At 34.4% G+C, this 12,687-nt stretch overlaps 1 protein-coding gene across 1 annotated transcript; it reads right to left on the reverse strand.

The window, feature by feature from the left end:
• Window positions 1–4,337: 4,337 nt before the first annotated feature.
• On the reverse strand, window positions 4,338–5,154 carry LOC117781064. Its single transcript, XM_034617784.1, has one exon. The coding sequence runs from the start codon at window positions 4,997–4,999 to the stop codon at window positions 4,589–4,591; it is 411 nt and encodes a 136-aa protein (XP_034473675.1). The 5' UTR covers window positions 5,000–5,154; the 3' UTR covers window positions 4,338–4,588.
• Between the last annotated feature and the right edge of the window lie 7,533 nt (window positions 5,155–12,687).

The following is a 12,687-nucleotide window of genomic DNA, read 5'->3' on the forward strand; positions in this document are numbered from 1 at the left end:
TGCTTTATTTATGCGAGGCCAGCTTTACACGAACTTTAACATCCACTTAAAGGAGGCCATTGGGCATTTCCCTGTCCCTTCACTAGGGGACACATTAGCTAATTGCCTAATTGCCGTGCAATAGTTTAAAAATATTAAAAAATCAAAATCGCATTAAATTTCCAGCATACAGAAAAATAAGAGGCAATCAAATTGATTGTATTTGATGTCTAAAGCAATTTCTTGTTGTTGTTGTTGTTGTTCTTGTCGTGCTCCAACCACAAACAATGCCCCCCGGCATAAGCCATAAATCTTAAGCGCACTTGGCTTCCCCACCTGCCCACTTTCCCAGCTTCCCGCCTCACCACCTGCAATTGCCTGAGTGTCCTGTGAACGAGTGAGTCGAGTGTTTGGCATTCCCCGGCACAATGTCCAAAATGCACTGCAAGTAATAGAAAGAAAAGAAATGTTGGATGGGAATGCTGTGTGCTGAGAAATAGCGACATATTTATGCCCTATCCCCAGGTGAAGACATTCAAATAGAAATTGTTTTCAGTTGCATCTCCTTAAACTATGCATTAAAAACGAGAAAATCTTTATTTTAACCGAGAACTAGCAAAATAATCATTATTATATTAGAAATATTTTATTTAAAAATACATGGAATATTGACAAAGATTGAGAAGCTCACCTGTTAACTAAATATTCAGGTTGTTGGTTTTTAAACAATTTTCTGATTACTTAAGTTTTTATTTGATACGCTTGAAGTCGCTTTGCACTAAAGGTTGATCTGAAAATTATTATGCTCTATTCTAATGTCTAAAGCGAAAGTAATGCAACTAAAAGCAGCAGTCGAAATAAAAAAGATCTAGTTCCACAGCTTCCTAATCCCCTACACTCCCCCCTTTTTCCATCTACCAATTGCGGGCATATTGCTTCGTTGGTTTCGTTGTTGGGTGCATTAAAAATAAACGACTGTGGCCAGCGCTCAATTTGGAATGAAATTGGCGCAAATACCAAAAATTTATACAATGGCAAATGCAGCACAAGCAAAAAAAACATGGAAAAGGAAATAAAAGGAAAAGGAAAATACACAAAAAATAAAGTAGATAGCAGCAGAGCAGAAATTGAAAAGCCATACAAATCAAATTGCGTGGGTGTGCTGTGAGTTTATTTAAACGTGTGTGTGTGTGTGTAAAAGTGTGTGCGAGTGTAAGCTTTTGTGGGTTATATAATTTATAAGCGGCCATCAGGAGTGCTCATTATGTGGCACAAAATAAGTAAGTGGCACTCGTTTATACACAAAGTAAACAACGTGGCAAAATGCCTGACAATGTCCTTTCTTTTACTCTCTTTCTCTACCTCCCTCTTTGTCTGTGTGTGTGTGGGAAAATGCATAAAACTGACCAACACGAAGGGTCATAAATGAGCCTTGAAGTACACATATCTCTCTCATATGGCACTTAAGCTTGTCGCCATTCTCGATTTTTATATAGCACCAAACCCGCGTTCCTTCCCTCCCTTTAGTCATTCCATTGTCTTTGTCTCAATAATGCAATCAATTTGCCTGCTCTGATTGCTGTCGCCATTTTTTGCGACATCCACAAGGAGCAAGGCACATAGCACAAAGTGTTCCCATAGCTCTGACACTTGTAGTAGTTTTAGCTGCAATACCATGGTTGTCATAGTTAATAAATAAAATTTCCATAAATTTATAAATAAATGCTCGTTTTAAAAAATTATATTGATTTCATTTTTCTTATTTTATGCTATCTATATTTTATTTAAACTTGATTTAGAAGCAGTGAATACATAATTTTTTAGTAAAATAATAACCCTAAATTAAATTTTTGACTCTTTTTTTAGATTTACAAAGGAAAGTTGTAATTCTTTGATCTAGATGCCTGTAGAATTACATTAAACTGTAAATTTCTCTACATACAGGTGTTTTTCGATTTTAACTTTATATTTTAAATGGATTTTTTAGGTCAAATAACAACTAACTATCTTTTTCAATTTATCAGATTATACTCCACCGACTCAGCGTGAATTCAATACGTAAAATGTATCCGAAATAAATTTAGAACAGGTTAAGGATTTTCACTTCCAAAAGTCTTAGCCGAAAGTGGAAACTGGTACAGACTGATATTAAATAATAAAATATTCATTGAATCATTTTTAAAGTTCTCGAATACTTTTCAAGTTCATTCAGTCTGAAACCACATCGGACCACATTTATTATCATTATCAGCAATTTATTGGTAAAAGCAAAACCTAAGGCAAATCAAGCTCAAGTATTGAAGTGAGTCTATTTAAAATCGATTTGCAGCCCTGCCTTGAAGCAATTGCTGTTCAAAGAATGCCCAAAGCATTGCTGCATAAATTATTGCCAGTGTCGAGTGCAAGTTAATAGATTTTTCACTTTTTTTCCTAATGCAAATCAAAGACAGCAAAGGGCAATAAGGGGGGCGCGAGGCAGAGGGCCTCGCAAAATCAAAGAAGAAAATGCAAACAACTCCGCGCAAAATTTAATTACTGAGCAGAATCAAAAAACAAAAGATACGCCCCACAGAAGCAACTGAGCATAGACGGTGGAAGAGTCCTGGAGGTGAAGCTGAGTGCGCTCAGTTTGGTTTTAAAATGCATATTCCAGGAGGCGAGGCTGCACACTAACAGTCGACTAGTCAAAATGCAAGTAACTAACAGCACTGTTGTTGTTTTGTCTGTTGAAGCTGATGCAACAACAAGCATACGACTCAATGCGCTCATTGCCTTAATGGCCGTTTGACGTGTCCGCCCTTTGACCTTTCACTGCGCAATAACGGACTTCGAAAATGTTGCGACAGCGGGTCGTTTGCATATTCATTGGTCAGTCCAGTCAGAGTCGAGCCCCAGGATGATACCAACGACCAACCATTTTTGTTCCACTGCTCTGTTAAAACATCTTTCTTTTTTGATTTGAGCGTAAATATTCCAAGTATCTTAAACAATTCACTAATTTACATTACAAGGTCCCACTACAGCTTCACACAGCTTGAAGTGGATTTCGAATTTAAAAAAAAAAAACGGACCAGACTAACGACTAAATAAAAATGTCTTTTTGAAGAATCAAAGTTAAATTTAAACTGAGCTAGCAACAGCTCAAGTCCATAATGTCATTTAAAATTCCATTTGCTGTATCGGAAATATAATTAATTATAACTTAACATTATTTAGATACAAAATAAATTATTTATCTAAAAACATTTTATTTTAGTTACCCTTTTTCATTTGTTATATTTAAGTTTGGAAATATTTAAGTTTGAATAAGATATTTTAAATATTATCGAGTTAATAAATTGAAATAAAAAAGCCTGTAAATTGAAAATAACATTTATAAAAAATTTATCAATTACATTATATAAATAAAATAGAATTATTTTAAATTTATATTATTATATTAAGTTCAGTTAAATTATTGTAGAAGGTATTAAAACCGGAAAAACTCATAAATTAGAAAATGTCTTTTAAAATCAAATTTTGCTGTAGTGAAAATACAATTAAAAGTGGTATAGAAATACCCTCTAAAATCATTCTTGAATCTCTCCAGCTTATTATTCAATATCCCCATTTAAATTGAAATATAAGTAGAGAGCCAAAATACTAAGCTCGCAATTTCCAACTGGCAACGGCTGTTTATTGATATTGATTATCTGAAAATAGAGCATACACCCAATCTCCCAACACAACCAGATGCAATCATTTTAAGCAATTTCCCTTTGCATTTTGCATAATGTCGAGGCAGCATTTTCGGGTCGAGGCAGACATTTTATATCTCATCTGAAAAGTATGCTACAATTTTTGATTTATATAAAGATTGATGCCGAGGTGTTTTAGCACATCGGCACACAAGTAAAGCAGAAAATAGCAAGAGAAACAAATAAAACGAGCGAAAGAAACAACTGTTGAAAATGAAAACTCATGATGGTCATCATTTCAAGCTAAATGCTTCGCCCATTGCCCAGTAATTGCCAGCGAGAACAACAGCAACAGCAACAGCAACAACTATTACTACAAAATGCCTTTGCTTTCTGTTTTGTACTGTTCGTTGCAATTTTCCATTTACAGTGTTTAATGGAAAATCAAGCCATCAGTTTTTCAGCTGGCCAACGTAGTGCTTATGTTTGTCCACCTCTTGCCCCTCGTTCTCCTCTTTGAACTGGCAACGTTGCTGTCTCTGCTAATTGCAACAACAATTGCAATGAACTAACTGAATCTGAAAGCGAAAAACTAGGCCAAAGCCGGGACTGGTCGGCCATCTCCTCTGACGAGGGATAACAAGCTGGGTGCAAAATTTTACAAATTATAATCGTCATTTGTCATGATGCCTCTAAGCAAGGACTCTGGTGTGCCTGCCTGCGCCTGCCTGCCTCCTCATGCTCATACTCCGGCCTGGCCAGGCGAGGCCTTCACCCACATCGCATTTTTATTGACACATTGAAATGACAAGGGACACAAACAGAGACGGCAGCAGCAGCAACAGCAGCAACAACGACATCCAGTGTTGATGATGAAGACTAAGAATACTGAATTAGCAATTCACTCAAGCTCCATTTCAGTCCTTAATCTCTCAGGCACGTCGTCTGCAACGCACTCCAAAGATTTCCGAGCCAGGACGGCATTTCTGCAACGTATCAAACAGCATGCTACCAAATGCATCTCGCATGGTCATGCTCAGATCCTCTACATGCCCAATATCACAGTATGCCATGATTCCACTGTTCATCAGCTTTTCACATGGCGTTTGCTCCAACAACGTATGATCGTGTTGATAAATGGACAAACACAAACGAAGCTGTTGTCGCTGCAGCAAAAATGGAATCATCATTTTCCAGTTAACATGTGTTAAATCCAAGTCATCCTCCTCGTGCTCGAACAGATCATTGTCCTCAAACTGCTCGGGGAATCCCGCAAATTGCAGTTGTACCAAAGTTAGGCATATTCCACTGAGGAGCAACAGCTTAAAGCATAAATAATCCATCACTTTTAATTTTTTTTTTTTAATTTAAATTTTCTTTTAATTGATCGCAAAACTTTTTAAATTTATTTTACAGCTAAGAACCAGTTTGAACGTTCTGAAGCCTCAAAGCCAACTGTGCGCTTCTATCTTGTAGAACTACGTGACTATATGAGCCCGAGGCGTTTCTTAGTCTGATATTGCCGAATAGCTAATTCAATATTGCTTACGTGTCAGAGATTATACTCGTATGTAAGTAGAACTGCGTCAGTATAGTTTTGTACTAGACACAATATATTTAGAACATGCTAGTACTCTACAAAAACTCAATTAGTTTCTTATTGAATATCTAAAAATATAAAATATAAATAAATATAAAGAGTACTTTACAGGGTACCGGCTAGTTGAACACACTTACTTGCCTTAAGTCCACTAATAAAGTTAAATAACTTTCGAGCTAAAAATTCAATTCCATGCTGCAAACAAATCAGCGTAAATTATTTGGAAACCAACGATTTTAGCATCTCAATATGGTTTTGCAGCCATGGAAAAATTTAATGTTTAACTTGGCTTTAATTTCTGGCTATCTGATATGCTACGTGACTTTTGAGTGGTTTGAAATGTTGCACGTGGCATGACGTTCGAGCTTTGGCAAACTTTTATTTGCTCAACGCAAATGACGTTCAACTGCAAGTGACATCAATATTTAGATTAGGCACACAAATTCTATGAAAATTTATTTAAAAAAAATAATAATATTTATACAGTTTTAATGATATTTGTTAAGCTCAGCAAACAAATATTATAATTAATTTTAAATTTTTTATATATAAACTTATTTGCATGTTTTTCAATCATTATGTGTTTCAAATCATAACTCAGAGTATTTTTCAATTGTTGACCAACCTGTCAACTTTCTGAAAACCTTCTCTAATCGAGTTTATAAACTCGCAAAATTAATTGCTCATAAAATATTTATTACAAATTTAAATTGATTTTTCATTTAATATATTCATTTTCAATGGACGAGCAAATTAATTTATGCAGTTTAAAATAAATATCAATAATTGAGCAGTAAAATCGGCCGCGGAACTCAGAGAAAATTTAAAAAACAAAAACTATCAGCTGTCATTTAAATTTTAAGGTTTTTTTTTGGTTGAAACATTATTTTCAAACGCCAACAACAGCTGCAAAATATGATATAAATTTTTGCTTTATTTTCGGTGTGTTATTTTGTTGGACGAACCATAAATCCTTGGCAAAAAGTCAAACTAATAAATGCAAAAGGGACTTGCTCAGACGCATTACACAACTAATTGGAGTTGGAGTTGTAACTGGAATACGAGATAGGGTCAAAAGCGAAACATGGCCGCAGCTGTTGCCTGCCAGCCAGTCAGAAGGAGACAAACGTGCTGGACAAACCGAAAAAAAATCGCATTTAATATCCAGAAAATAAAATAGAGATATGTAAAACATAGACGAGCATTAAAATTATAATTTTTTAATAATAAAACGAATGAAAGCGGCAAATATTGAGCCAGCATAGTGTGGTTACAGGTCGGTTGGCAGAGGGGCGCAAGGGGTAAGGTTGTCCACAAAATGGCGCAGCGGCCATTTGCCGTTGGCCGGAAACAAATTACAGCAAACAATTTAAAAAATGTTTGCAAACAAACAAAAGCAACAACAAGAGGCGAGCAGAAGAACAGGAACAACAGGAACAACTGGGAACAGCAAACGAACTACACAAAAAGCGGCAGACAGACGGAAATGTTATCTATGCAATGGTAAAGACAGACTGCCGGACAGATACACAGACAGATAGCCAGAGAGGAAGAGAGAGTGAGAGAGCAGCAGTGCCCAAGATAAAATGCCCCTTTCAGTGGCAGAGAGACGATGTCCTGGCTGGTCGCTGGTCGCTAGTTCCTGCTGTTGCTCCTTTATGATATCCGTTTGCTATTGCGTTGCTGCTTTTAACCTTTTCGTTTCACTTAGTTAAGCAAAAAATGAAATTTTTATTGCCAAAATGCATAAATGAATAGAAAATAGTTACACAAACCGAAACAGCAGAAAACCCTCAGCCGGAGCAGCCAGGACAGGCAGGATAGTCAGGACACAGACGCAAACACACGAACAGACACCTGCAACTGTTTCTGCACAAAGTTTACTCTTTGACTTTTTTGCTGCCCACTGCGATATTTTTTTTCCAACTGTTTTTTTTTTGAAATGTTGGAAGCCACACCTTGACAAAATGTTAACCTCAGCACTAAATCTGAGCTTGCCTAATAACTTGGCCAGTCTGTTTGTCTTGCCTAATTCGGTAATACACTACATTAAAAGGTATTGACAATTTAATAAAAATTTTATAAAAAAAATTTTTTAAATTTAAAAAGAATATATTTTTTTTTTTAATTGACTGCATTAAAACTGCGCTCTCAGCATAACAAAGAAAGAGCATTGAAGTTTCGACTTAATAAAAAGGGTACAAGTTTTTAGCCCAGTTATTGCTTTCGGCTTTACCTATTTTGTGCTGGTTGCCACGTTTTGATGGCAAGCTATGATTTAGACATTAGATGTGGGAGCAGCAAATGAAGCTGCAACAGCCTCAATCGGGCTACTTGCCACACTGTTGCCACACGCCTTTGCCCCTCGGCCTTCAATACATGCGAGCATGCGTAACTTTTTTGAAACATTTCAATTAACAAATAATAAACAAGCTGGCAACAAAAAGCGCCTCAAAGCACATAAAAAAAATTGGAGAAAAGACTTGAAAATATACGAAAGTACTCAAAAAACTTGCAGTGGCAAAAACAAAAAAACAAAAAAGTTGTTTCGAAAGCAAATCAGAAAGTCATCAGAATGCCAAAAATAGGCAAACGCTCATCAGGCGATTTGCATTTGGGCCAATGAAGAGTTAGTCCCAAAGGAAAACTCAACCTCTGAACCAGTCTCAACGTAGCCTGCGCACTTTAAAAGTAATTTATCTTTTTTACTTGTGCTTTGAGTGTGAGTCCAGGACTCAACATGCAATTTGCATACAAGTCCCGTTGGCATAAAATTCACTTCGTTTGGCATCAGCTGAAACTAGTTGATGTTGTTGCAGTTTTTGTTTTTGTTGTTACTGTTGCTGTTGTTGTTGTTCTTGATGTTGCAGGCATTGTTAATTGCCACGCCTGCTTACGGGTAAGTTTTCAATAATGCGGAAAGCATGTTGCCAGAAAATTCCTTTTGTGCATCAATCCCTAATGACTTTCCATTGTTCTATCTTAGGGGAAAAAATGTGTCAATTTGAGAACTTACTTACTTAGCCAAAGTGCCAGCCAAGTTAGCGTGTAAATATGTTTAACGCTTCACATTGTGGATGAGCTGCACTTAAGCGAAAGTTTTATTGAACTACTAACTCTATACTTAGACAGACGAATACTATCCCTCTCTCTCTCTCTCTCTCTCTCTCTCTCTCTCTCTCATTTTTGATCCTTGAAAAATGAAAGGAAAAATTGGCACAAAGAACTTGCCCAACCCAACTTGACATTTATAAGAGTTGATAATTAGCTAAGCCAGGTCTTAAGTGCATCTGTTTAAGAGTTGGCGATTACACTGTACATATCATTCACATTTTTTATTTTACTCTTCATTCAAAATCTCTTTTATTGGCTTAACGGTCTCTCTCTTTCTATCAACTTACGTTAATTAACATTTCAATGCACACTCAATGCTCACTCAATCATGGCAAATTCTGTATGGCCAATAGCTAATACAGACCAGAAAGCAGTACTTGAAAACATGCAAATTCCCAGACGCACTGCAGCTTTAATACCCTTATGTTTTTGATTAGGATATGTGTAAAATAATTAACTAGTATATGAATTCGAGATTTTATATTATTTGGAAATATTATATTTATTATTTTTTTCAGTTTGCCTTTGCAAATCGCTCCGAAAGGTTATACTTTGTTCTTCCCCTCTTTTCTTTTTCTCTTCTATCATTTCTTTTCTTCTTAAATAGAAAAAAAAACTCTTTTTATAACTTTGAAAATATTTTTTTAAATATTTCGTTAAAACTTGAACTATTTTACCACTTTTCATATAAATAATTTGTGGGCAGTTATGAATATAATATTTCTTACCTGTCCGCTTTTCAAGAAATTCTCGAAAAATTAAAAAAAAATATGTTTTTTTTAAAGGAAAAGATCCAAAACTGACTGTCTGAGTTCCACACTATAAGAAAAAAAATATAAATTATTTGTTTAATAAACAATCATAAAGATAAGGAGAATTCTTTTAATACTATATACCCTATAACTGGAAAAAATATATATTTTGTTTTTCAAACGAAACTACTTCTTGGGCTGGAAAATTCCAAAAAAATCCAAAACTGACTGAGGTCCAAAAATGGAAACACTATAAGAAAAAAAAAAATAAATTATTTGCTTAAAAAACTAAAAACTTAATACTGTATACACATATAACTGGAAAAATGTTTGACAATTTTTAGACATAAGCTTTATGCTCTTCGGTAGGGTATAACACACACACAGATTGAACGCACGATTTGCACTTGCAGCTGAAGCTAAATAACGTAACGTAGACATACATATGTGAGTGCTTGAAGTGTGAGCACTATATAAATACTAGAATGTAGTGTACAATGTAGTTCCTCTGCTAGCCAATACACACACATGCACGCACATGCACAAATAAACACCCAGAAGCACTTACTCATACATAAGGAGAGCTGTGTTAGTATTGACATTTGTTTGTGTTTCGCGTGAATGAGCCAATGAATGATTGGAAAACTGTGAATGATTGAAGGCTTTGTCTGAGTGTAATTTAATTAAACAAATCAAAGCTGTGCCTACGTAATATATATATATATAAAAGCGAGTGTATGTGTGGGTGTGTGTGTGTAAATAGGGGGATGAGTGCATTAAGAGTGCGATTTTCCGTTAATTGAAAATGTGCTCAGCGAACGCGAACAAACGAATTGTGTGAAAGTCGCAAACACAGAGGGATTCAGTATTCAATTTTGTTTAAATAATTAACAGACATTTGCATGCTTCCTATGTTATTATTCTATTTATGTATTGTACTTGTCGCACTTTGCATGTAATTTATTTGCACATTTATACAATACACCAAATGCAATAATTATGAACATATTGTTGACTGCTTTTCAGGCAACGTAGCGCATAAAGCCAATTATATTAAATGGCCTTCAACACTCTAAACAATTTTTTTTATTTATAATTCGCTCTTCGACCTGTTAATGAGTGTGTAAGAGAGTGCTTAAATTTGTGTATTCGTGCAAATATAAATCATAAAACACGTAGTTACAATAAATTCTAAAACACGAATGCGTGTTAAATATAATTACCATATTTTATGGAAATTCAATGATAATCGAAAGAAAACTTTGTTTTATTTTATATTTGCTATTTACATGTTATACATTTAACTATTTATTACTTATTTTAAGCCAAACAGAGTAAATACCAAATTGATTGTTTATTTTAGTTTAAGCCGATTACACAGACACGCATTTCATATGCATAACATTTTGTAATTAAATCCTTTGAATTTCAATTAGTTTCTTTATTTTCCTATTTTATTATTACAGTCGTAGCTTTCTAATTGAAATATCCATATAAAAAGATGGATGGGTATTATTAAAACGACTTTGAATTGAGTCTATTTCATAATATTTTATGGTATCAAAATTTTAAATTGTTGCAAAATATTTACTGATTGGTAATAATTTTGTTTATTGTTAGATTAATTTATTTACATTTAACTATGAAAGTTGTTTTAAATAATATTCGTTTTATATTTGTAATTAATAGAATCTCATTATATTCATTTAATATTTAATTCTATTATTGACAAGGGTTTACTATTCGTGAGATAAGATTTTTGTTATAAATAAAAAAATAAAGTAAATGATGCCTACAAATGCGGTCAAGGAATCATTTACTGTTCGCTTTAATCTAAAAAGCAAACGAAAAGCTTAAGATAAGCCTATTTATGACCTTTGTTAAAGAGTGAACTCACTTTTTATTTTAGGCTTATCCGTTTTAAAGGCAATTTGCTCAGCTTAATTTACTCAAGGCACTCACTAATTTATAAGTTGCTTTGCAGTAAATATGTTAATTAAAAATTTGACAGGAACAAAGCTGAAAATATATTTGTTTAAACTACATAACCAAATTCGACCTAATACCTGCTAAAATACAAAAGTGAACCACATTTGCTTCTACAATACATAGTTGCTGCATTATTATGCTTATTTAAATAATAGCTCTTATCAGAAAAGCCAACGAATTACCGCAAAATGTGCATAAAAAAAGCACAAATAAATAACTATAAATAAGTGAATATGAATTCAAATGCTATGTTAGCCATAAAATATCCTTGATACAAGGCGCTTAACTTTAATCATTGCAATTAAAATGCATGAAAGTACAATAAATTTATGCACAGTACGAAACAGAAACCGCAACAATTATTTTACATATAAATGTACATTTTCGATAATGTTAAGCAACTAACCAAAAGCTTTAAAGCAGCTATTTAACATTATTAAATGTGAAATGCCAAAAACAATTGCAAATACAACATTTTTGTGCAAGCTAATGGCTGCCACATTCCAAAATTGTGGTGCATCCGGAGACAAAATGGCGTATGTGAACTATAACATGCAGTGTGACCTTGCGGAAAATACAGAGGGAAGCTGCAGTTATAAATAGTTCTTCACTCAGTCCTTATGCCAGCAACATATGCTCTAAGAACTTCTACCACTTCAAAAATAATAGTCAGCAAATATCGATAAACGAAAGCATTGGAAAACGACAGCAAGATACTCTGAAATAACTGATTGACCAGATGAACTAAATTATATAAAGTCTATAGATTTCTCTGATTTGCAGTTAAACCTTAAGAATTTGTAAATAAGAATATTGCATTTTTACACATTTACATGATAAAATAATACAATCTGATTGAATGCGACATTTTTGTAGACAGATTTGTTGCTTAGTAATCAAGAAATAAGAATTTAATAACAAGCTGAAAATACCCGTAAAAAAGAGAGTGTACAAGCTGAGAAAATGGCTTAAATTGACAGCTCAAATTGCAGTTTGTGGTCGTGAAGGCTAAGAGAAATGAGAAAAGTGAAGAAACAAATAGAAAAGAAATCGGTAATGTTTACTAACTGCAGGTCTACGCCACAAACTTTCTGTCTAGTGACATTTCCGAGTGGCACAAACTTTACCTACACTTTTTCATATAGATATGTACACATATTCCCAGAAAAGGAAAATCAGAAACTATTTGCGACTTATCGCCAAAAAATGGGCCATTGAATAAATATGAAAGCCAATGGCCATAAATATTTTCTGATCGGCTTTTCATTTCCAATTCTATTTTTTTTTTCCCCGTCACAAATATTTTCTGCTGTGTGATTTTTTTTTTATGTTTTGTACTCTCGGTTTTGCACATGGCGCAGAAAATATTTTTAGCGAGCGCACGAGACACGTTAAAATCATTTATGCCGCTTTAAAAGCCACAAATGTCGGTTGGCAGCGACCGGCTGACAGCTGAGCAACATGGATTTTTGTTTTGTGAAAGGGATTTGCACGGCTGTAAAGCGGTAGCTGAAAAGTACGAGCCCAATACTCCTACATAACGTATACGCCATGCCGCGTATACTTTTACGACGAT

This window comes from Drosophila innubila, assembly GCF_004354385.1.
Source record: "Drosophila innubila isolate TH190305 chromosome 2L unlocalized genomic scaffold, UK_Dinn_1.0 4_B_2L, whole genome shotgun sequence".
Classification (NCBI taxonomy): Eukaryota; Metazoa; Arthropoda; class Insecta; order Diptera; family Drosophilidae; genus Drosophila; species Drosophila innubila.